Source organism: Penaeus japonicus, unplaced genomic scaffold (assembly GCF_977035675.1).
Source record: "Penaeus japonicus unplaced genomic scaffold, GWHDUDI00000001_assembly GWHDUDI00000007, whole genome shotgun sequence".
Classification (NCBI taxonomy): Eukaryota; Metazoa; Arthropoda; class Malacostraca; order Decapoda; family Penaeidae; genus Penaeus; species Penaeus japonicus.
This window is the reverse complement of record NW_028234409.1, coordinates 21,096,060-21,116,631: the sequence shown is the minus strand read 5'-3', so window position 1 is coordinate 21,116,631 and position 20,572 is coordinate 21,096,060. Positions and strand designations below refer to the sequence as shown.

The 20,572-nt window shown below is 39.8% G+C and overlaps 1 protein-coding gene across 1 annotated transcript in view; it reads left to right on the top strand.

Moving 5' to 3' along the window:
* LOC122258221 (acyltransferase PGAP2) overlaps positions 1 to 20,572 on the top strand; it is a gene marked incomplete in the record, with an annotated part of 34,098 nt that overhangs the window by 7,184 nt on the left and 6,342 nt on the right. The window contains 3 exon segments of the mRNA XM_086538570.1: positions 14,423 to 14,510; positions 15,373 to 15,503; positions 16,241 to 16,325. Coding sequence (XP_086394696.1) covers positions 14,423 to 14,510; positions 15,373 to 15,503; positions 16,241 to 16,325 — 304 coding nt within the window.

Sequence of the window (20,572 nt, the reverse complement as noted above, 5' to 3'; positions counted from 1 at the left end):
TTCAGGAAACTCTTTATTTAACCCAAAATTCTAAAATACCTAAGTTATAGAATATTTTCTCGTTTTAACCATTTATTTTTAAAAAAAAGCTGGGGATACAGGTTTATATTTCCTCAACCCCCCTTAAGCGATTTTTTGACTGCAAAAATTTTGAAGTTTCTGAGCTATTTCAATTTGAGTTATATTATAGCTCCCCAAACTCTCGAACAGTAATTTATGATGCTAAGAACAAGTGATTTTACAATAATGATTCGAGTGGGAGTTTCAAAGTAGCCCTTTATTCTATTGAGAAATATAAGAGTGAGTGAGAGAGTGAGTGAGTGAGAGAGTGAGTGAGAGAGAGGGGGGGGGGGGGAGAGAGAGAGGGGGGGAGGGGGGGGGGGAGAGGGAGAGGGGGGGGGGGGGAGAGAGAGAGAGAGAGAGAGAGAGAGAGAGAGAGAGAGAGAGAGAGAGAGATGGGGGAGAGAGGAAGGGGGGGAGAGGGGGGAGAGGGAGGGGGGGAGGAGAGAGAGAGGGGGAGGGGAGAGGGGGGAGGAGGAGAGGAGAGGGGGGGGAGAGAAGAGGAGGGGAGGAGAGAGAGAGAGAGAGAAAGAGAGGAGGGAGGGGGGGGGAGAGGGGGGAGAAGAGGGGGGGGGGGAGAGAGGGGAGAGAGGGGGGGGGAGAGAGGGGGAGAGAGAGAGGGAGAGGGGGGGGGAGAGAGGAGAGAGAGAGGGGGAGGGGGGAAAGAGGAGGAGAGAGAGAGGGGGGGAGAGAGGAGAGAGGAGAGAGAGAGGAAGAGAGAGGAGAGGAGAGAGAGAGAGAGAGGGAGAGAGAGAGGGAGAGAGAGAGGGGGAGAGAGAGGAGGGGGAGAGAGAGAGAGTGAGAGGGAGAGAGAGGGGAGGGGGGGGGAGAAAAGAGAGAGGAGGGAGGGGGAGAGAGAGAGAGAGGAGAGGGGAGAGAGAGAGAGGGGGGGGGGAGAGAGAGGGAGAGGAGAGAGAGGGGAGAGAGAGAAAAGAGAGAGGAAAGAGGGAGAAAAGAAAAGAGAGGGGGGGTAGAGGGAGGGGGGGGATGGGGGGAGTAGAGAGAGAGAGAGGGGAGCCCTTCACCCCTTTTTTTTTGAGTGTGGCGTTTGGGTTTTACCTTGTGTGAATACCCAAGAAAGGATTGGGGAAAAAGGCAAACGTTTAATGGGAAAAACCCCTTGGAAGATTTTATCTTTTTATTGGCTATTGGGCCCTTTACATTCCTGTCCGCACTCTGTGTTTACTTTCAGCCGTGGCAAACGACCTGGCAAACAAACCTGTCAAGCAATGGGTTTCGACATCAAATTTTCACCGCCGAACACCAACATACCTCCCCCTTCCCAAGGGCCCCACCCACCCATCCCTCCATCTTTAATGTGCATGCTGTGTTCATATTTTTCTCTATCTTCCTTAACTTTTTTCCCCCCCCCCCCTCTTTTACTGCGGTGTGTAAGCTCTCGGGGATCCCGGGCAGTACCTGGGTGAATTAACCCCCGACGGGGCCCCCTGAGTATGCCATACACCCCCTCCCCCCACGCCCTTGGTAAGTCTTTGCCCGCCAGGATGATTTCCCGGGATCTCCACAAAACCACTCTCACAAGAAAATAAAGCGGATCGAGGAAATCGGAAGGCCACCCCGCCTTTACTTCTGCTGGTGTGTGGGGGAAAGCCCACCAAGAAGAGCGAAGTGGTCTCCTGCTCTTCTGCTGCCCATTTTCTGCCACCGACTGCGTGGATCTTTCTCAACCCTTCCACTGCGCAAAAGTGCGTTTTTTAGGGAGTGTGGGGATCACTCAGAGTGTGACAGTCATTGATGTGGAGGGAATCCACAGAACACCTTCTCTCTAAGCAAAGAAACGCCAAAACAGGGATTATTTTTACATTATCCGCCCCAGCAGGCTAATATTTCAAAAAGGTTAAACAGCTCTCTGTTCGGGATGGCAGCCCCCTCTCTGGCTGATCTTCCCGTACCATCAGGGGCTGCATGGAGCTCATTTCGACTGCGCTGTTCCGCGAAATCAAAGGCTGTAAATGCAAAGCCTGACAAGATCTGTGCAGGTTCTCGAATCAAACTTTGCAAGACCCAGCACTTTTAGGGTGGTGGGGAAAATTCTCTTTAGGAACAAAGAATACTGTTAAAAAAACACAGTTATCCCCACCCCCAACAATCCGGAGGGGGGCCCCGGGCCGAGACCTCGTCAGCAGAACGGGGGGGAACGAGGGCGCGCGAAGGAAAAAGCCCGATCTTTTGTGTGCTCTCATTGGAAAACGGGGGGGGGGGGGAAAATAGTGATCGGAATGCCGTAAAAACTTTCTGGACTTTTGCAAAACAAAAAGGGTTTACTTTTTGCGTGAGGTGGAAAGCTTCAGTAGAAAAGGCTGAACTGTCGATGGAGAAATGAAGAGTTTGATGTCAGAATACCCCAAATCAAACACAGAGAAAAAGCAGCTCATCCTCACTTCTACTCCATCTCCCGCTTCAGCAGCGATACTTCTTTTTACCCCCCCCCCCGGGGCAGCTCAACAGCTCGGTGTCCCTTCTTTGGGCACACGCTAATTTTAACAACACCCAAAAGTGCCAGTGGGACTTAATGCCCCGAAATGACTCCTTTCCCTCAGGCTTTCCAAGAAACACCCAGAGACACCTCAAGGTTCTTTTGCCCCCATGCAGAGGCCTCGGGGCAATTTTTGGTGAGTTGACTCACATGCCTCAATACAAATGCCGACATAATAGTGGGTACTGAAACCTTCTTGAATTCAGAGGTTAAACCTGCATTCGCAGGATAAGAGGCTTATCACCCTGGCAATGAAGAGCACAGGACAAGGACAGAATTTCGGAGGTGTAGCGTATGGTTATAAAGAGAGCCTACAAATACAGTCACTAACGGGTTGACATGCCAGGACGTTTTCAAGGTCATGAGTAAGTTCTAGCAGGTATCTACTACTATGTGCACATTGCAGGCCGGCCCAATGGCAAGGCAGGACACCGATGGACTTACTAACGGAAATACTTTGGATGACTGCAGGCTCGGAACAACTGTCAGCAACCTCATAATAGTGGAGGGATCTTAATCATCATCTCAAAACAATCAGGGCATATGAGGTCCCTTCTTGCTGTTAATTGGGATTGACGGATTATGTAGATTTCCCTGCGCATATCATCGGCAATTCTCTTGATCCAGTTATCTCGGATCTATGTGAGGTCGCTATCTCTGCTCATCAACGGGACAATGTAGGACATCAGTTTCAATTTTTCTGTTATCTCACATCCCTCTGCCTTGTCCCTGCATGGACGAAAGCAGCAAGAAAAATTCTGGACTCTGGAACCTTGCAAACTGGTTCCAGCGCCAATATATCATCCCATGAAGGCGGAATCTCCAGTCACTAGACTGGGATGTTCTTCTGGCAGGGTAATGAAATGACAAGGCCTTCCCTTTCACAATCTTCTCACCACAATGCAGGAGAAATATGTTCCCTTCCACGGACCTACATCACAAAACCAGGGGACCCAAGCCTGGTGAGTTCGTTACAGATGCCTATTTAGCCTCTAAAAAAGAATACTGGACTGTGGGACACGATACAAATCAAATCAAACAGGACATAACAGACTCTATAAAAAAATGCCTGTAGAGAAGAGATATGACAGCCACCTGGAAATGGGCTCGTGACAGATGGCAAGAGGAGACAAAGAAAAAACTGTCAAGTCTAGGAGCAGGCAGGCAAGGAGTGGTTGTCACTTGCAAGGAGCACCAAGGAGAAATCGGGAGTCCATGATACCCACCACTTAACATGTCGATCGGTACAACCGCTCTAAGAGCAACAGGAAAAAGTTGGCCTTCTGGGAAGCATATTCAACAGGGAAAAGACGGGTGCGGATGTCAACAGGACACCTCCAGAGTTACACCTTGATGTGCACGAAGCACTCTCTAGTTTAGGTGTGCCACACCAGAACGATTAAAGATCCCTTTCAAAGTGTTAATACAAAGAAGGCACAAGGTTAAGACAATGTCAGCCCACCACACTACTCTACGCAGGTGTGAGGGGGACGCCCAACATCTGGAAGGTAGCAAGAGTGGATTCCTCATTCATAAGTAAGCAATTTAGGCCAATCCCGAAAAACTATCGGCCCATCTCCCTCTTGCCATGTATCAGCAAGGTTTTGGAAAGATAATTGCTGAACAGATCATGGAACATTTGGAAATCCCACTATCTTAATTTTCATTCAGACAGTTTGGTTTCCGATCTTCCGTTCAACTTCTGACCTTCTTTACTACTTCTAAAAAATGGCAGACGCCACTAGATAACAGGTCCAAGATACTTGGTTATAGCACTCGAATCGACGGCGCCTTCGATCGAGTGTGGCACAGAGGGATACTCACTAAAAGCAAGCCAGAGGCATAAAAGCAAATAATCTTTCTGGGGTTACTCGATAATACCTCCACTGGAAGATAACCACAAGTTGTTGTCGGTTGGTCAATCGTCCCAGAAGTTTCCAGTAGCAGGGCATCAAGTACCTACAAGGGTCCGGTTCCTGTGGCCCAATCCTCTGGAAAAATCTGCATCGATTTTTGCTCAGGGTACATTCCTGAAATTCTCTGCGTATGCTGATGATTGCACAGCTCTCCATCTCATTATAAACGCGAAAATTCATGTTGTTGCATTCGATATGAATTCAAAGTTGATGCATTCAGGATTGGGTCACAAGGCAACCCCCAGTAAAATTTTGCTACAACTAGACCCATTGCATTGGTTATATCCGTTCTTTGGCTGCGTCAGACGTCAATGAGCGGCAAAATTTCAATGAATAATATTGCCTTCCACTAGAGGTTCTATTGTCAATTCTTGGCGTGGAACATAGACAATAGTCTAAGAGTTGATAAAGCCACATCAGCCGGATTGCAGGACAGCCTCTCTGAAAGCGGACAGCCCTCGAGCATATTACACCTGTTGGTGCCGAAGGGAATTCTCACACGATTAATCAAATCCCAGTTCCAGACCTCATCCCGTGTATGGTTTTCCTTCATTGGCTTGGTCTTCGCTGCGCCGCATAACCTCTGTAGGCTGGACCAAAAATAGAAAAACGGGCTCTCGGGCTTATCCAAGACGATACCAACCCTCTTACATAGACTCGCTGGAACATCGTCGCGAGGTCGGGACTTAACAGTGCTCCACAAGGCTCAGGTGCAAGCAGATGCCTCATTCTCTTTAGCCTCCGTCTTCCACCAATCGTTCGTGAGAGAGAAGTTACGAGGAAACGGTTCCAATCTATCGTCTGAGGTGGATGTTCCGAGGTCCCGGTCTAGCCTAGCATCGCGGCACATTCTATGCTAGGCAGCCGACTGTGGAACTTATTCACCTCCACCATCGATGTCGCGAATGACACACAGGCAGGCAAGGAGCACATCACTGGCGGTAAACGAAACCAACTCCCCCCCCACCACCCCCCCACCCCCCCCCGAACCTGCGGTACACTCTGGTAACACGTGATGCACCACTCCAATCACCTGTACTATGCTTTAACATTAGTAGATTTTACCTATTTAAATAATTTTAAGATACTAACTTTGTTCATCTTTGAATTAAAGAAAAAAAAGATTTGTTGGGTTTTTAAATAAGTTCTTTTAGGTAAATGGCTTTTAAACCCGCAAAAGGAACCTACAGTTTTAATTAACACAAATGGTTCTAACCTATGTAACATATTGAATAACTAAATTACTGTTAAAAAAAGGGGGAGAGGAGAGAGAGAGAGCCGAGAGAAGGAGAGAGAGAGAGAGGGGATGGAGAGGAGGAGAGAGAGGAGAGAGAGAGAGGGAGAGAGAGGAGAGGGGATGAGTGGAGAGGGGGAGAGAGAGAGGGGAGAGAGAGAGGAGGGGATCATGAAGAGAAAGAGAGGGAGAGAGAGAGAGCGAGGGGGAGAGAGAGAGAGATAGAGGGAGAGAGAGAGAGGAGAGCAGGGGGGGAGGAGAGAGAGAGAGAGAGGGAGAGAGAGAGAGAGAGGTGGGATATTGGAGAGAGACGAGGAGAGGGGGGGAAGAGAGAGGGAAGGAGAGAGAAGAGAGAGAGGAGAAGAGGGGGAGAGAGAGAGAGAGAGAGAGAGAGAAAGAGAGATAGAGAGAGAGAGAGGGGACGAGAGTGTGAGAGAATGAGGTGGGACAGAAGAGGGAGAGAGATGAGAGACGGATGAGAGGGGTGAGAGAGAGGAGGAGAGAGAGAGAGAGAGAGGGAGAAGAGGAGATGAGAGAGAGTGAGAGAGGGAGAAGAGATGGAGAGTGAAAGAGAGAGAGAAGGGAGGAGAGTGAGAAGATGAGAGAGAGTAAGAGTGTGGAGAGAGGTGAGGAGTAGAGGAAGAGGAGAGAGAGAGAGAGAGAGTAAGGAGAGAGAGAGAGAGAGAGGAGGGAGAGAGAGAGAGATGAACTAGAGTGGAGAGAGGGAGGAGAGGAGAGAGGAGGAGAGAAGAGATAGGATAGGGGAGAAGTGAGAGAGGAGAGAGGAGAAGAGAGATAGAGAAAGGAAGAGGGGAGGAGAACGGAGAGAGAGAGGGATGAGAGAGAGGAGAGAGGGGGAGATAGAGGAGAGGAGGAGAGGGGTGAGAGAGAAGAGAGAGTGAGGAGAGAGATGAGAGAGGGGAGAGGAGGAAGGAGAGAGAGGAGAGGAGGAGAGGAGAGAGAGAGAGAGAGAGAGAAGGAGAGTTCGAGACGGAGAGGAGAGAGGGAAGAGAGAGAGAGAGAGAGGGGAAGAGGGGGAGAGGAGGGTAGATGAGAGAGAGAGAGAGAGAGGGGATGAGAGAGAGAAAGAGAGAGAGAGAGGGGAGTGGGAGAGAGAGAGAGAGAGAGAGAGGGGGGAGAGAGAGTTTGAGAGAGAGAGGGGAGATGGGGAGAGAGGATAGAAGAGAGAGAGAGAGAGAGAGAGAGGGAGAGAGTGAGGAGAGAGAGGAGAGAGAGAGAGCTGGGACGAGGAAGAGAGGGAGGGGAGAGAAGGAGAGAGAGAGAGAGTGAGAGAGAGATGTAGAGAGAGGGGAGAGAAGAGAGATAGAGAGAGGAGGGGAGAGGCAGAAGATGGAGAGAGAGAGAGAGAGAGAGAGGGCGAGAGAGTGAGAGGGGACGAGTGAGAGGAGAGAGAGAGAGATTGTAAGGGAGAGAGTGAGACGGGAGAGAGAGAGAGGGGAGAGTGAGAGGGGAGAGAGAGGAGAGAGGGGTTGAGTGGAGGAGTGAGGTGAGAGAGAGGATGAGGGGAGAGGGAGAGAGAAGCGAGAGAGGCGAGAGGAGAGAGGGTGGAGAGGGCTGAGAGGATGAGAGAGAGAGGAGAGGGGAGGGAGGGAGAGAGGAGAGAGAGAGCAAGAGGGGAGAAAGAGAGAGAGAGAGAGAGGGGATGCGAGAGAGAGAGGAGGAGGGAGGTTGAAGAGAGAGAGAGAGAGGGGAGGGGGAGATGAGAGAGAGAGAGGGGGTGTGGAGAAGAGAGAGTGAGTGAGGGGAGAGAGATGAGCGAGAGAGAGAGAAGCGGAGATAGAGGAGGAGAGAGGGGAGGAGAGAGAAAGAGGAGGAGAGAGAGAGGAGAGGAGAGGAGAGGGAGGACGAGAGTGAGAGATAGAGAGAGAGGGGAGAGAGATGGAGAGAGAGAGAGAATGAGAGAGAGAGAGGGGTAGAGAGAGAGGAGAGAGAGGGGAGAGAGAGAGAGATGGGGAGAGGAGAGTGGAGAGGAGAGAGAAGAGAGAGGGGAGAGAGAGGAGAGAGAGAGAACGTGACGAGAGAGACGAGGAGAGAGTGTGACGAAGTGAGATAGGGGAATGATTGGGGAGTGATGGAAGAGAGAGAGAGAGAGAGAGGAGAGGGGTGAGAGAGAGAGAGAGATAGAGGAGAGAGGGAGGGAGGCGAGGAGTGAGGGGGGGGGGGGAGGGAGAGAGAGAGTCAGAGAGGAGGGATGAGAGAGAGAGAGAGAGAGGAGAGGGGAAGGAGAAAGAGAGAGAGGTGAGGCGATTGAACGAGAGAGAGAGAGAGAGTAGGAGAGAAGGGGAGAGAGAGCGAGTGAGAGGAGAGAGGAGTGAGAGAGAGAGAGGAGAGAGAGAGAGGACGGAGAGGAGAGAGAGATGAGACGAGGGGAGATGGTGGAGTTGGGGGAGAGAGGAGGGGGGGAGGGAGAGAGGGAGAGAAGGGGAGAGTGAGAGAGGGGATGAGGAGAGAAGGGCCGAGAGGAGAGGAGGAGAGAGAGACGAGAGGGGAGAGAGAGAGAGATGAGGATGAGGGGAGAGAGGTAGCATAGTGAGAGAGAGAGTGGAGGGGGTGAGAGTGGGGAGGCGAGAGAGAGGGGAGAGTGTGTAGGAGAGCAGAGAGAGGAGAGAGGAGAGAGTGAGAGAGAGAGACGAGGATGGAGAGAGTGTGAGGAGGTGGAGAGAGAATGACGGAGCGATATAGGAGATGACGAACCCGAGAGAGAGAGAGGAGAGAGAGAGTGAGGAGAGAGGAGAGAGTGTGAGAGGAGAGAAAGCCGAGAAGAGAGACGAGAGAGGAGGAGAGAAAGAGAGAAGAGAGTGAGGCGAGAGGAGAGAGTAGAGGAAGAGAGATGACGAGATGAGAGAGAAGAGTGAGAGAGAGGAGAGAGAGAGAGAGAGAGAGAGAGGGGAGAGGAGAAGAGAGAGTAGGAGAGGGAGAGCGAGAGAGGTGGAAGAGGTTGAGAGTCAGAGAGAGAGAGAGAGGGGAGAGAGAAAGGAGAGAGAGGATGAGAGAGAGAGAGAGAGTGATGAGTGAGAGAGAGAGAGTGGAGAGATGAGAGAGAGGTGGGGTGAGAAGTGGGAAAAAGAGAGAGAGAGAGGGAAAGAGTGAGAGAGAGAGAGAGAGAGAGTGAGAGAGAGAGAGAGAGTGTAAGTCACCTGCTGGCTCTAGTTATAAGCCACCCACTGCTGCCATCAGTTGTACAGCACCCTATGCCCTGTTGTAGGTCGGTGTTAATACAGGTTCCGGCCATCAGGCCGGAATTCAGAGCTGTTCGCTCTGGTCTGTCTATCTGTCTTGGGTTCCTTGTGTGTCCTTTAAGTACAAATTCTCAGTCACTTTCTACGCCTCGGGCCTTCCGGTAACAAACTCAACTGCCTAGAGAAACTATTGTTCTGAGGCGGAAACGAACACAGGAGACAGGAAGCGTCAAGTCAAAACACACTGCCATCGATATTGCATTAAATTAAGTAGACATCACAAAATATCAATACCAGTGCCTTACATCGATGCCTCATGGGAGAGAGAGAGGGAGGGAGGGAGGGAGAGAGGGAAAGAGGGAGAGAGAGGGGGGGGGGTGAGAGAGGGAGAGAGAGAGAGAGGGGGAGAGAGTGAGGATGAGTGAGAGAGTGTGAGAGTGAGGAGAAGGGGGGTGGAGTGTGTGTGTGAGCGGTTTGGTAGGAGTGAGAGAGAGAGAGACAAGAGAGATCTGGTGTGACACGAAGAGAGAGAGAAGACGAGAGGATGAGACCTGAGAGATCCCTCCGACCGAGAGAGAGAGTCGAGGTGCGCGAGAGAGAGAGAGAGAGGGGAAGAGGAGTGGAGAGAGAGAGAGAGGAGAGAGAGGGTGAGAGAGAGAGAGGGTTGAGAGAGAAAGTGAGAGTTGAGAGAGAGAGAGAAAAAAGATGAGGGTGACGTGACGAGAGAGAAAAGAGGGGTGAGACCGAGAGAGAGAGAGAGAGAGGTGAGAGATGAGAGAGAGAATGTAAAATGAGAGAGTGTGAGAGAGGGAGGTGTGAGTGGTGAAGGAATGAGGGTGAGTACGAGATGTAGAGACCGAAGAGAGTTGTGGAGGGTGATCGGAGAGGAGAGGAAGGAGTAGGGAGTGGAGAGAGAGAGAGAGAGAGAAAGGAGTTGTTGTAGGATGAGAGAGAGAGAGGAGTCGAGAGAGAGAGGAGGTCTTAGAGAGGAGGCTGTGAAGCGAGGTTGGTGAGAGAGATGAGAGAGGAGGGAGAGGGTGAGAGATGAAGAAGAGATGAGAGGGTGGAGGGAGAGAGAGAGAAGAGGGTTCCGTGAGTGTGTTGAGAGAGAGGGAGAGAGAGAGAGGAGGGCCGTCTGAGAGGAGAGAGAGAGAGGGTGAGAGAGAGAGAGAGGCCCGGTGAGGGAGAGAGAGAGAGGAGTGAGGGTTGAGATTTTGAGAGTAGTAGAGAGAGGAGTGTGAGAGAGAGACCCCCACGGAGAGGGCAACGAGAGGGAGCGCCAGAGACGAGAGAGCTCATGAGAGACGTCTGGAGAGAGAGAGAGAGAGAGAGAAAGAGAAATGAAGTGGTAGAGAGAAAGAGAGACTTTTTGACTTTGACAAGCTTATTCAGACAAGTGGTTATGTCTATCTCAAAAGGATAAGGTTATAGGTTATCCTCACCCCTATCTTAGTCCCTCTTTGAGCTCACATCTTTTACAAAACCTTACAGCAATGTTAACATGTTGAAATGTATACAGAATAAAAGGTGGATTAATCACAAGCATACAGAGTTAAATATTTACATATCAGAAGAGCAATATAACAGTATGAATTATTACTCTCACCATGCTAAGTCCACTCCTGATGTCACATAATTACATACTTGAAAATGTGATGCACATACATGTTAATGAAACTTGCATATGTTTGTGGAGATAAGAATTTATCAGAAAGTCAATAAATATGTTTGTATTCAACAGGATGATGTATCATACATGATATTCAACCACATCTTAATAAATTCCTACTCGGGCTATCATAGTCTCGCGTAGAAGGGAAGTCACATTTGGATATAAACAGTTGTCAACTACAATTATGTAATTGATGCAAAGTGTTTGTAATTCTTCAAAAAATTTATTACCAGGCCATTTCTAAACATCCATACAGCTTGTTCAGCGAGTCCAACTATCTCGAGTTTCTGTAAATCTGAAGCATGGGACATTGTATGATATGATATACCAAGATGTGTGACCTTGTTGACCTATACACCCTGCATTCTTTATACTGTTGTGACACCTACCTCCCAATAGTATTTATACCCTAACCTAATTCTCATATGCACTGAGTCTTTCCACTTGTTCTTGCCCTTCCCATAAGTGAAGTCTGTGTTCAATGCTAGTTCAGTTCAATTCAGACAGATTTGTGAAGACGTCGCTTCACCCGGGCTATATGCACGAGGCAGCCCGGCCTCTGTCAGCTATGAGTGCTGACTCATCTTATCCAATCTTATCTGATCATCATCTCTGAATTCAATTCAGCTCAGTTCAGAGAGATTTGCGAAGACATTGCTTCGCCCGGGCTGTGTGGATGGGGTGGCCCAATCTCTATCAGCTATAAGTGCTGACTCATCTGATCAGCTTCGCCCGGGCTGTGTGGATGGGGTGGCCCAGTCTCTATCAGCTATAAGTGCTGACTCATCTGATCATCATAACTGAACTCTTGGCGGTCGTATTGCCTGTAGGCGCTCCAGTTGCTAGGGGACAAGTGACAGGCATAGCCGTCTAACCAGCCCGGCGGCTGTCATTCATTGCTAGGTGCATATAGTGTTGCAAGATTTTGCTTGTCTCAATTGACTTGCCTTTCTTAATCTCATCATGGTCTAACATCCTCTTGATATTGCTCCTTGCCTGCTTAACCCATTGGAGCCGGTTGACGTGATGACATGTTTTGTGGTTTTTGCGTCAGACGCGCGGGACGAGCTATGAGGGCAAGCCGCGCGCTTGCGTTGAACGAGCGGGCAGCCCAGGCTCACGGCTTGTGCGTCCAAGAATCTCGAGGTGTTAGGCTCATGCGTTCGAGAACCCCGGTATTGCGACTGTGCAAAGCCGGAACGGTCCCGGAGTGAATGTGTTAAGAGTCTGAGCACTTTGAATGTCCACATAACCTTTTTTAGCTGCCTCCTTTGCTACCTCATCCACAGCCTCATTAAGGGTGATACCAACATACAGTGGGAATCAGACAAATGTAATTACACATTCCTGGCCATGCAGCTTATAAGCAATCAGTCAGTACTCGTTAACAATGTGCTCAAATACAGGGCCCCTGCTGTTAAAAGAGTCCAGATATTTATATGTTACCACCTTCACTGTTTCGTTGTTTAGGGTAAGCGGCACATTACCTCTTTGTTTACTCTGAAATCTTTTCTTCATTAATGACCAGTCCCAATGTTTGAGGAAGACCAGTAAATCTGTCCAGTGCTGTCTGTAAACAGCTTTGTGTGGTCCCTTGTATCTTTATATCATCTGCATATATGATTGGCTGAATGCCCTTAGGTATTCATCAGTATATTAAAGAGCATTGGGCTTAAAACCCCCCCTGTAGAGTAGAGTATCCAACTCAAAATAATTCTCCTCTGAAAGACAGCCTTGAAACCATATGCAAGCTTTCCTATCTGTCAAATAGTCACTAATCCATCTCAGCAACTTCCCTGTTACACCTAATCTTGTCAGTTCATATAGAATCACTTCTCCATTAGTTTTATCAAAAGCTCCCTTTAATAATATTAACTCCATCATTTTACATAAACAGGAACAGTAGATACAACTCTAACCCTCAGCTGATTTTGGAATTGGCATTATAGCTCATGTTGAATAGGTCAATTAGAGGGCTATTCATCATGTTTGCTAATGAGAATATCATATGTCACTCCATCCTCCCTTGGTTAAGTGCTTTTCCCTCTTTTAACTGCATTTAGAAGTTTGTGTGTAGTTATTGGCTGACAAGATACTGCAGTGATGTTTACAGATGAAACAATTGTCCCTCTCTTTCGGCTTCCCATGCAAACAGAGCATCACGAGTGCTTTGTGGTATTGAAACCAGAGAAGATGCTTTTGCCCATTTCTCAATATGTTTGTTTGTCTCCTCCTCTGGGTGTGGATAACTGATGAGGTTATTTGTTTTTCCCATTACCTTGTTTACATGATACCATATGTTTAAAAATTTTACTTTCCTCAACATTTTACGTGATCTCTGACCAGTACTTTTCCCTTACTTCCCTTCTTTCCTCCCCACACATCTTTGATAGGTTAAGTAAGTATATCCTTATCTTCTTCCTGCCTGCCTCTTTTAGCCTACTCCCTATGTGCCAACTGTAACATCTGTGTCCACCCTTTAAGTGCCTTATCATTGCTGCATCTGTTTTTCCATGCTCTGTGTTTCTTCTCCTTTCTGTGTGACTTAGCCTTTGTAAGTAAACTTCTTTCTATCTCACTTAACAAATCCTCGCTGAACCTATCCAAACTTATGGGTGTGTAATATATGTTCCAGCCCTCCATATTGTAAATAAACAGTTCTCTGTCATTTGTGTCTAAGGCAGACCATTTTCTTTTGAATTTAAATTGTTTTTTACCTAAAGCTATCACTAAATAGTTCACTTACTACTTCACATTCTCCTTGAATCCCCTGATCACCAAGCAGACAGGCATAATCAAGTCGTCCACCTTGATGATTGTCGCCTCTTTACTACCCAGCAAGCATGCCTCAGGCTTATCTTTGAGAAATTGGTAAAATCTGATAGCATTATCATTGATTTTGCCCATTTCCTCTAATTGTTGAGTGCCTAGCTTTAACCCATTGCGTTAAGGAGGGTCATGACTCACACAGTGTCAGGCACCGGATTTAGGCATCTATAAAGATGGTGACAGGGTCAATGCATACATGACACGATATCAGGATCTGCTTTTAGTTGAAGTATTATGGCTGTAATGGTGTTAGCTGCAGAGCTACAGGGTTCCAAAGTCAGCCTAAACCTGCATTTTATGATGGATTTATGGAAAAATATTGTTTGGGCTTGTCAGCACTGCCCAGAGGGCGGAGAAAACCCTCCCCTTGTCCCTCTAGACAGTGCTGCTAGTGTCGTATTGCACTTTTTACGTAAGTAAACACTCCATGTTCGGTATCCAGAATTAAGATATGCTATATAACCATTGAGTTTAAGAGTGTCACCATTTATGTCCCAAGTTTCCTGGAGACAAATTATATCTATGTCATTTTTCAATACAAAATAGTTAAACGTCTATTACTCTAATAAGTAAACTACTAACATTCCACGACATTATCTTAACCCATCCCCGACGGGGGAATTCTAGCCTTGAATGTCCAAATGCCGGGGTGTTCGAATTATTAGGCCTAAATCAATTGAATGGCTGGCACAATACTGTGCCGCCCGGCCACTGGGCTTTTGAATGCGCGGTACACATGCTGTACCACCCGTCCAGAGAGGGTTAATACTATCACACTATCAGACCTTTATGGTTTCCTTATATTTAGCAAACAGTTCCTGAATGCTTGCCCACTCCTCCTGAAGTAAAGAGAGAGAAAGAAGGAGAGTATGAGAGAGGGAGAGTGAGAGAGAGAGAAAGAGGAAGAGAAAGAGAGTGAGAGAGAGAGAGAAAGAGGAAGAGAAAGAGAGTGAGAGAGAGAGAGAAAGATAGAATCAATATAATTAAAATTTCAAAACTCTTCTTTTTCCACAGAATGCTGTGAAAGTGACTACAACATTAAATGTTTGTGAGAATATTGCTCTTCTTGGCCTATCATTTGTTTCATCTAAAGAGAATTATGGTAACTATTTTATTGTGCTTTATTGTCATAGATTTAACAGTTTATATTTATAGACCTTATATATAATTTTCACAACCTAAGTTAGTGGGAGATGTAGTAGTAGCAACTACCACCCTGTTTCTTTTATCCTTTTTATATTGTTATTTTCTTTTAAATGAAAGTGGCTGTTTTAGCAGAGTATAGTTAAAGAATTCTTGGGACATTGCTTATGTCATTGATTGCCATCCCTCCCTCTGTCATTTGACCTTTTGGCTGGATGCTTTTCATCATTTACCTCCTTACCCTGGTGCATAAAAGACAGCTTCCATAAAGGCACTGAAACTTATAAACACCAAAGAGAAACCCAATATTTCTAAATTTTTGTAGAAAATAATTAGGAAAAGGAGAGAAAATATACCATTCACTTTTTATGAGAAAAAAGATTGGCAGCATCAGCTGATGTAATTGGCACAAGCCATGCATCCCTTGCATATGGTAAAAAACACTCCACAATGGTGGAATACCAGTGAAGTAGGATTTTGTCACAGTATTTCACTTTCACCCTATGATACTGTACAGATTCATAAAAGTTTACTCATACAATCCTTTGAATTCCTAGACTATCCATAACGTATATCTGCATCCTATCATAGTTAACCCTAGCCTGCTGCAATCTTCTTGATGCCCCTGTCACAAAGAAATATACTAGGTCAGCATCAGAGCCAGAATCTAAACCAACTTTATATTTTATAATACATATCGGCTATAACTCCATTTGGTCACCTTTACATAACATAATAAAATAGAACACCAATATATATTATGTTTATTTAAAGAGTATCTGGGTGGTGATAGTCACATATGAATTATTTCCATTTTTCAGATATACATAAAATGTATTTCATCATTTTCATGGTATGCAGTGAGCTGTATATGGTCTTGACATGTCTCCTCTTGAAAGACCACAAACGTAGACTTACTACGCCAATGGAACAACTTGCATATAAAAAAAAAGTAAGTGTATATTTTATTTTGTTTATTTCTAGCAAATGGTGTTCAATACTTTAATATCAATATTATTTTGTTTTTGTTTTTATTATGTGTATAAATATATCATGTATATAATCATATCCAACACTTTTTATCATGTGCATAATCATATACAACACTTTTTATCATGTGTATAATCATATCCAATACTCTTCAGACACTCCTGAAAATACCTGGCTATTCAAGATTGTTTGTTTAGTGTTAAAAGATCATGAATGCATGCTAACTCTTTGCTGCTTACTATTGGAAAACCTATCCTATAACTCATTCTCGCTTGATGACGTGCTATCTCGTCATGAGAATATTTTGCTCTGGCCAGATAATGTCCTATCGTGACATAAGGCAGAAAAACGCCCCGTCGCAAATAGGTTAATATTCCCAAGAGCTGAGGGAATATAGATTACTGTCTTTAATGAGGAGGGGAGTAAATTTGATAAATTGACATAAAAATAAAGCTGCCAAAAATATTATGTAACTAAAAATGTAAATGTGAAAGGAACTTCATCTGTTTATCCTGATAATGTAATTTGTTGCCTAAAGATCTGATAATTTTACATGTAAAAAAAAAAAATCTGCCCTCCCATAAAAGGGAATATACACATTTGCTTTCTGTATGTAGCCACTCAGTTTTGTATATATGCAAGTAATTCAAACTATTAGAATATGCTATGAGGTCTATTAATTGTGCTCTCTATTTACAGAAACAGTTGATGACAGCAAATCTTACAAGCTTTTTCATTGCTCTTTATTTCTTCTATCGACACAACAGTTACTGTGAGCCTGGAAGTAAGTTTGATGTGAAATTATTGATGATACTGATATATTTTTTCATTACTATATATTTTAGAGGAATTATGAATAAGGTAAATTTGAATACTTTATCCGAAATTAACCCTCTCTGGACGGGTGGTACACTACGGTACCGCTCATGCTAAATTTACCAGTGGTTGGAGCATTATTATCGTCCCCCACTGGGCGTGAACTACAGCTTAACTACAATTATATATATATCACGATTATTTATAAATTATATTTATATATATATATATTTATATATATATATTTATATATATATCATATATATATATATATACATATATGTTAATGATATATATGTATATAATATGTGGTTATATATACTATATATTTATATATATTATACATATATGTTTATATTTATATACTAGAGGTAATGTTAATAGAATAAGTATGTTGTATAAAATTTATATATATAAACTATATATATTTATATTTATTTTTTATATTTTATATTTTTAGATTTATATATTTAATTGTTTATGATATTTTTATATATATACTATATTTAGATGTATATAGTTTATATATTTATATTTATATTTATATATATTTTATCTATGTATATTTATTTATTATGGTTTAATTTGCTTTATTGATTTATTTATATATATTTATATTTATATATATATTATACATTTATTTAACATATATATATATATTTATAGTTCTTATATATATTTATATATATTATATATATAAATATATATATATACTTATATATATATATATATATTTAGACAGTTATATATATATATGTTATATACTATATATATATTATATATATTGTTGTATATATATATACATATTATATTATATTATAGATCTATATATATACTATATATATACTAATTATACATATATATATATCATATATATATATATATATGTTTGTTATAGTTATTACTATATATTATTATATTATATTAATATATATTTAATATATATATATTAGTACATATATATATTATATATATATTTTGATATATATGTATATATATTATATATATAAAAAATTATATATATTTTTTTATATATATATATAGTTATAATATATATATTTATTTATATTTTTATATATACAATATATAATATATATATATATTTGACTTTATTTTGTGAGATTATTTCTTATATGTTATATATTTATATTTTATATATATATTTATATTTATATATTTCATATAGATATTATATATTATATCTATAGATTTATATGTTATATATATACTTTATATACATGCTTATATATAGGTATATATTATGTATATATTTTTTATATTTATTTATATATTTATTTGTTTTTTTTTTTATTATATATATATTTTTAAATATATTTATAATATAATATTGTTTTTAGATTTTTTTAGTAGCCCATATTTTTTTATGCTATCATATATTTGTTTAGATATAGTGATATTTATATAAGTTTTAGATATGTTTCTTTATATGTACTAGTAATTAATATATTAATATATATATATATGTATATATTTATATATTGATTTGTATATATATATATATGCTTTTGATATATGTATATATTTCTTTATTTATATATATATTTTATGTGTATTTATATATATAATGTGTGTATTATATATATTTGTGAGATTTATTCTATACATTTATATAGTTTTCATCTTGATTTTATTTATACTATCTTTTGTTATAGTATATTATATATTTATATGATTCATAATTATGTTTATATATATATAGATTTTATATATTACTATAAATTTTTTTACTATTATACTTATATTTTCAATATATTATATAAGCCGTATATATTTTTTTTTATATATATATATATGATATATATATATATATATATATATATATATACTACATATATATATTATGATATTAGTATATATATATATATATAAATATATATATATAAGTTATATATATATATATTATAATTTATATATTTATATATATATATTTATATATACTAATTTATTTTTTTAATATGTATAGATTTTAGAATATATATAATATATTATATAGTTTAATATTTTTATTTTATAGTTAATGGATATATTGGTATATATATAAATTATATATATATATATATTAGCTTATATATTTTTTATGTTCTTAAAAGAAACTTTTATATATGTATATATATATGCTTTGTAATATATATGTATATTTATATATGCTACATATTATATGTATATATATATACATATATACTTATATTAATATATATATAATATTATATTTATAGTTAGTATATTGGTATATATATAGTATACATATATAACATATATACCATATATATAAGTGTATATATGTTATATATATATATTATATATATTTTATAAATATTATATATATATATATATATATATACTATATATATATATATACGCTTATATATTATTTGTATATATATATATATATATATTATATATATATATATACTATTGTTTAATATATAATTATTCATATTATATACTATTTATATATATACTTAGCTGATTATATATATGTATTATATATATACTTATATATATATATATATTATATATATATATAGATATATTATTATATATATATATATACGCTTTATATATATGTATCTATTATATATGTATATATATATTTATTTATAGTTTTTTGTAGAGATGATATATATATATATATGTAGTGATTGTGTGTGTATATATTTAATATACATATATATAAGCATATATATAAGCATTTATACTATATATATTTGATATATTATTTTAATTGATATATATAGTATTAATGATATTTGAGTTTGTTTACTATATATATACATATATACATATATACAATATACATATATACATATTATATTATTTTATATATATATATATATATATATATTAATATATATTTATATATAGTTGATATATATATATTTATATTTATGTATATGCTCTATTTATATGCTTATATATATGTATATTTATAACACACATATATATATATACATATATATATATATATGTCTTATTTATATATATTTTATATATATATATATACCCATAAATATATAATATACACACATACATACACACACATACTTACATTTATATATATTTTTATTTGCCACCCTCAGGTGTCATCCTGCCCCAGAGTTAGGTGCTAACACCCTAAGGACTAGTTTCTTTCACCGTCTTCTTCTCTCAGGGTCATCTTTCTCTGTCATTTTTCTCTTCCAGGGACCCGTTCATTCTCATCAGGGAGTTTTTTCCAAGGAATCACATGTTTCTTCAGGGAGTTATAGGTCTATATGAATGTGAGTGTATTGCATTACTCCCTATATATCTATATATCTTTTGTATGGTAGGATATATCATTTTTATATATCATAGTTATATATATATATGACATATATTATATATATATATATATATATATATATATATATTTATATATGTACATATACATATTTATAAGCGTCTATATATATACATTATATATGTACTTATATATTTATATATATATATATATATATATATATATATATAAATATTTATATAAATACAAATTTTACCTCCCTGACCGGGACTCGAACCCGCGCTGTCAGATTGACAGACATGGTCCTGAATCTGGTAGACCACACGACTCTCTAAAACAATTGTCTAACCAGACACCTTCCAATCCGACATGGAAATTTCCTATTTGCTCATAGGACCGTGCCTGTCATCTCTGGGGGATGGCGCAGGGTTCGAGATCCGAAGTAGGATACGGTTAAAATTTGTATTTTGTTATATTATATGCGTTATTGCATTCTACCAATCTTTTCACACAAACACACACACACACTCATACACATATATATATACTATCTATCATATATAGTATATATATAATATATATATATATTATATTTATTATATGTATATATATATATATTTATATATATATATAGTTATATATAAAGTATATATATATATATATATATTTTATACACTATATATAATATATATGTCCATATATATATATGCTTATATATCTACTAATATATATATATTATAAATTTATATATTTATAATATTATATATTTTTATTAGTATATATATTTATACCTACTATATATGCATAGTATTTATATATATATATATATATTATATATATGATTTCTAGATTTTTCATATGTATATATATTTTATATAGCTTATATATATATATATTTATATATCTATATTTTCTTATATATATCTTTTTTT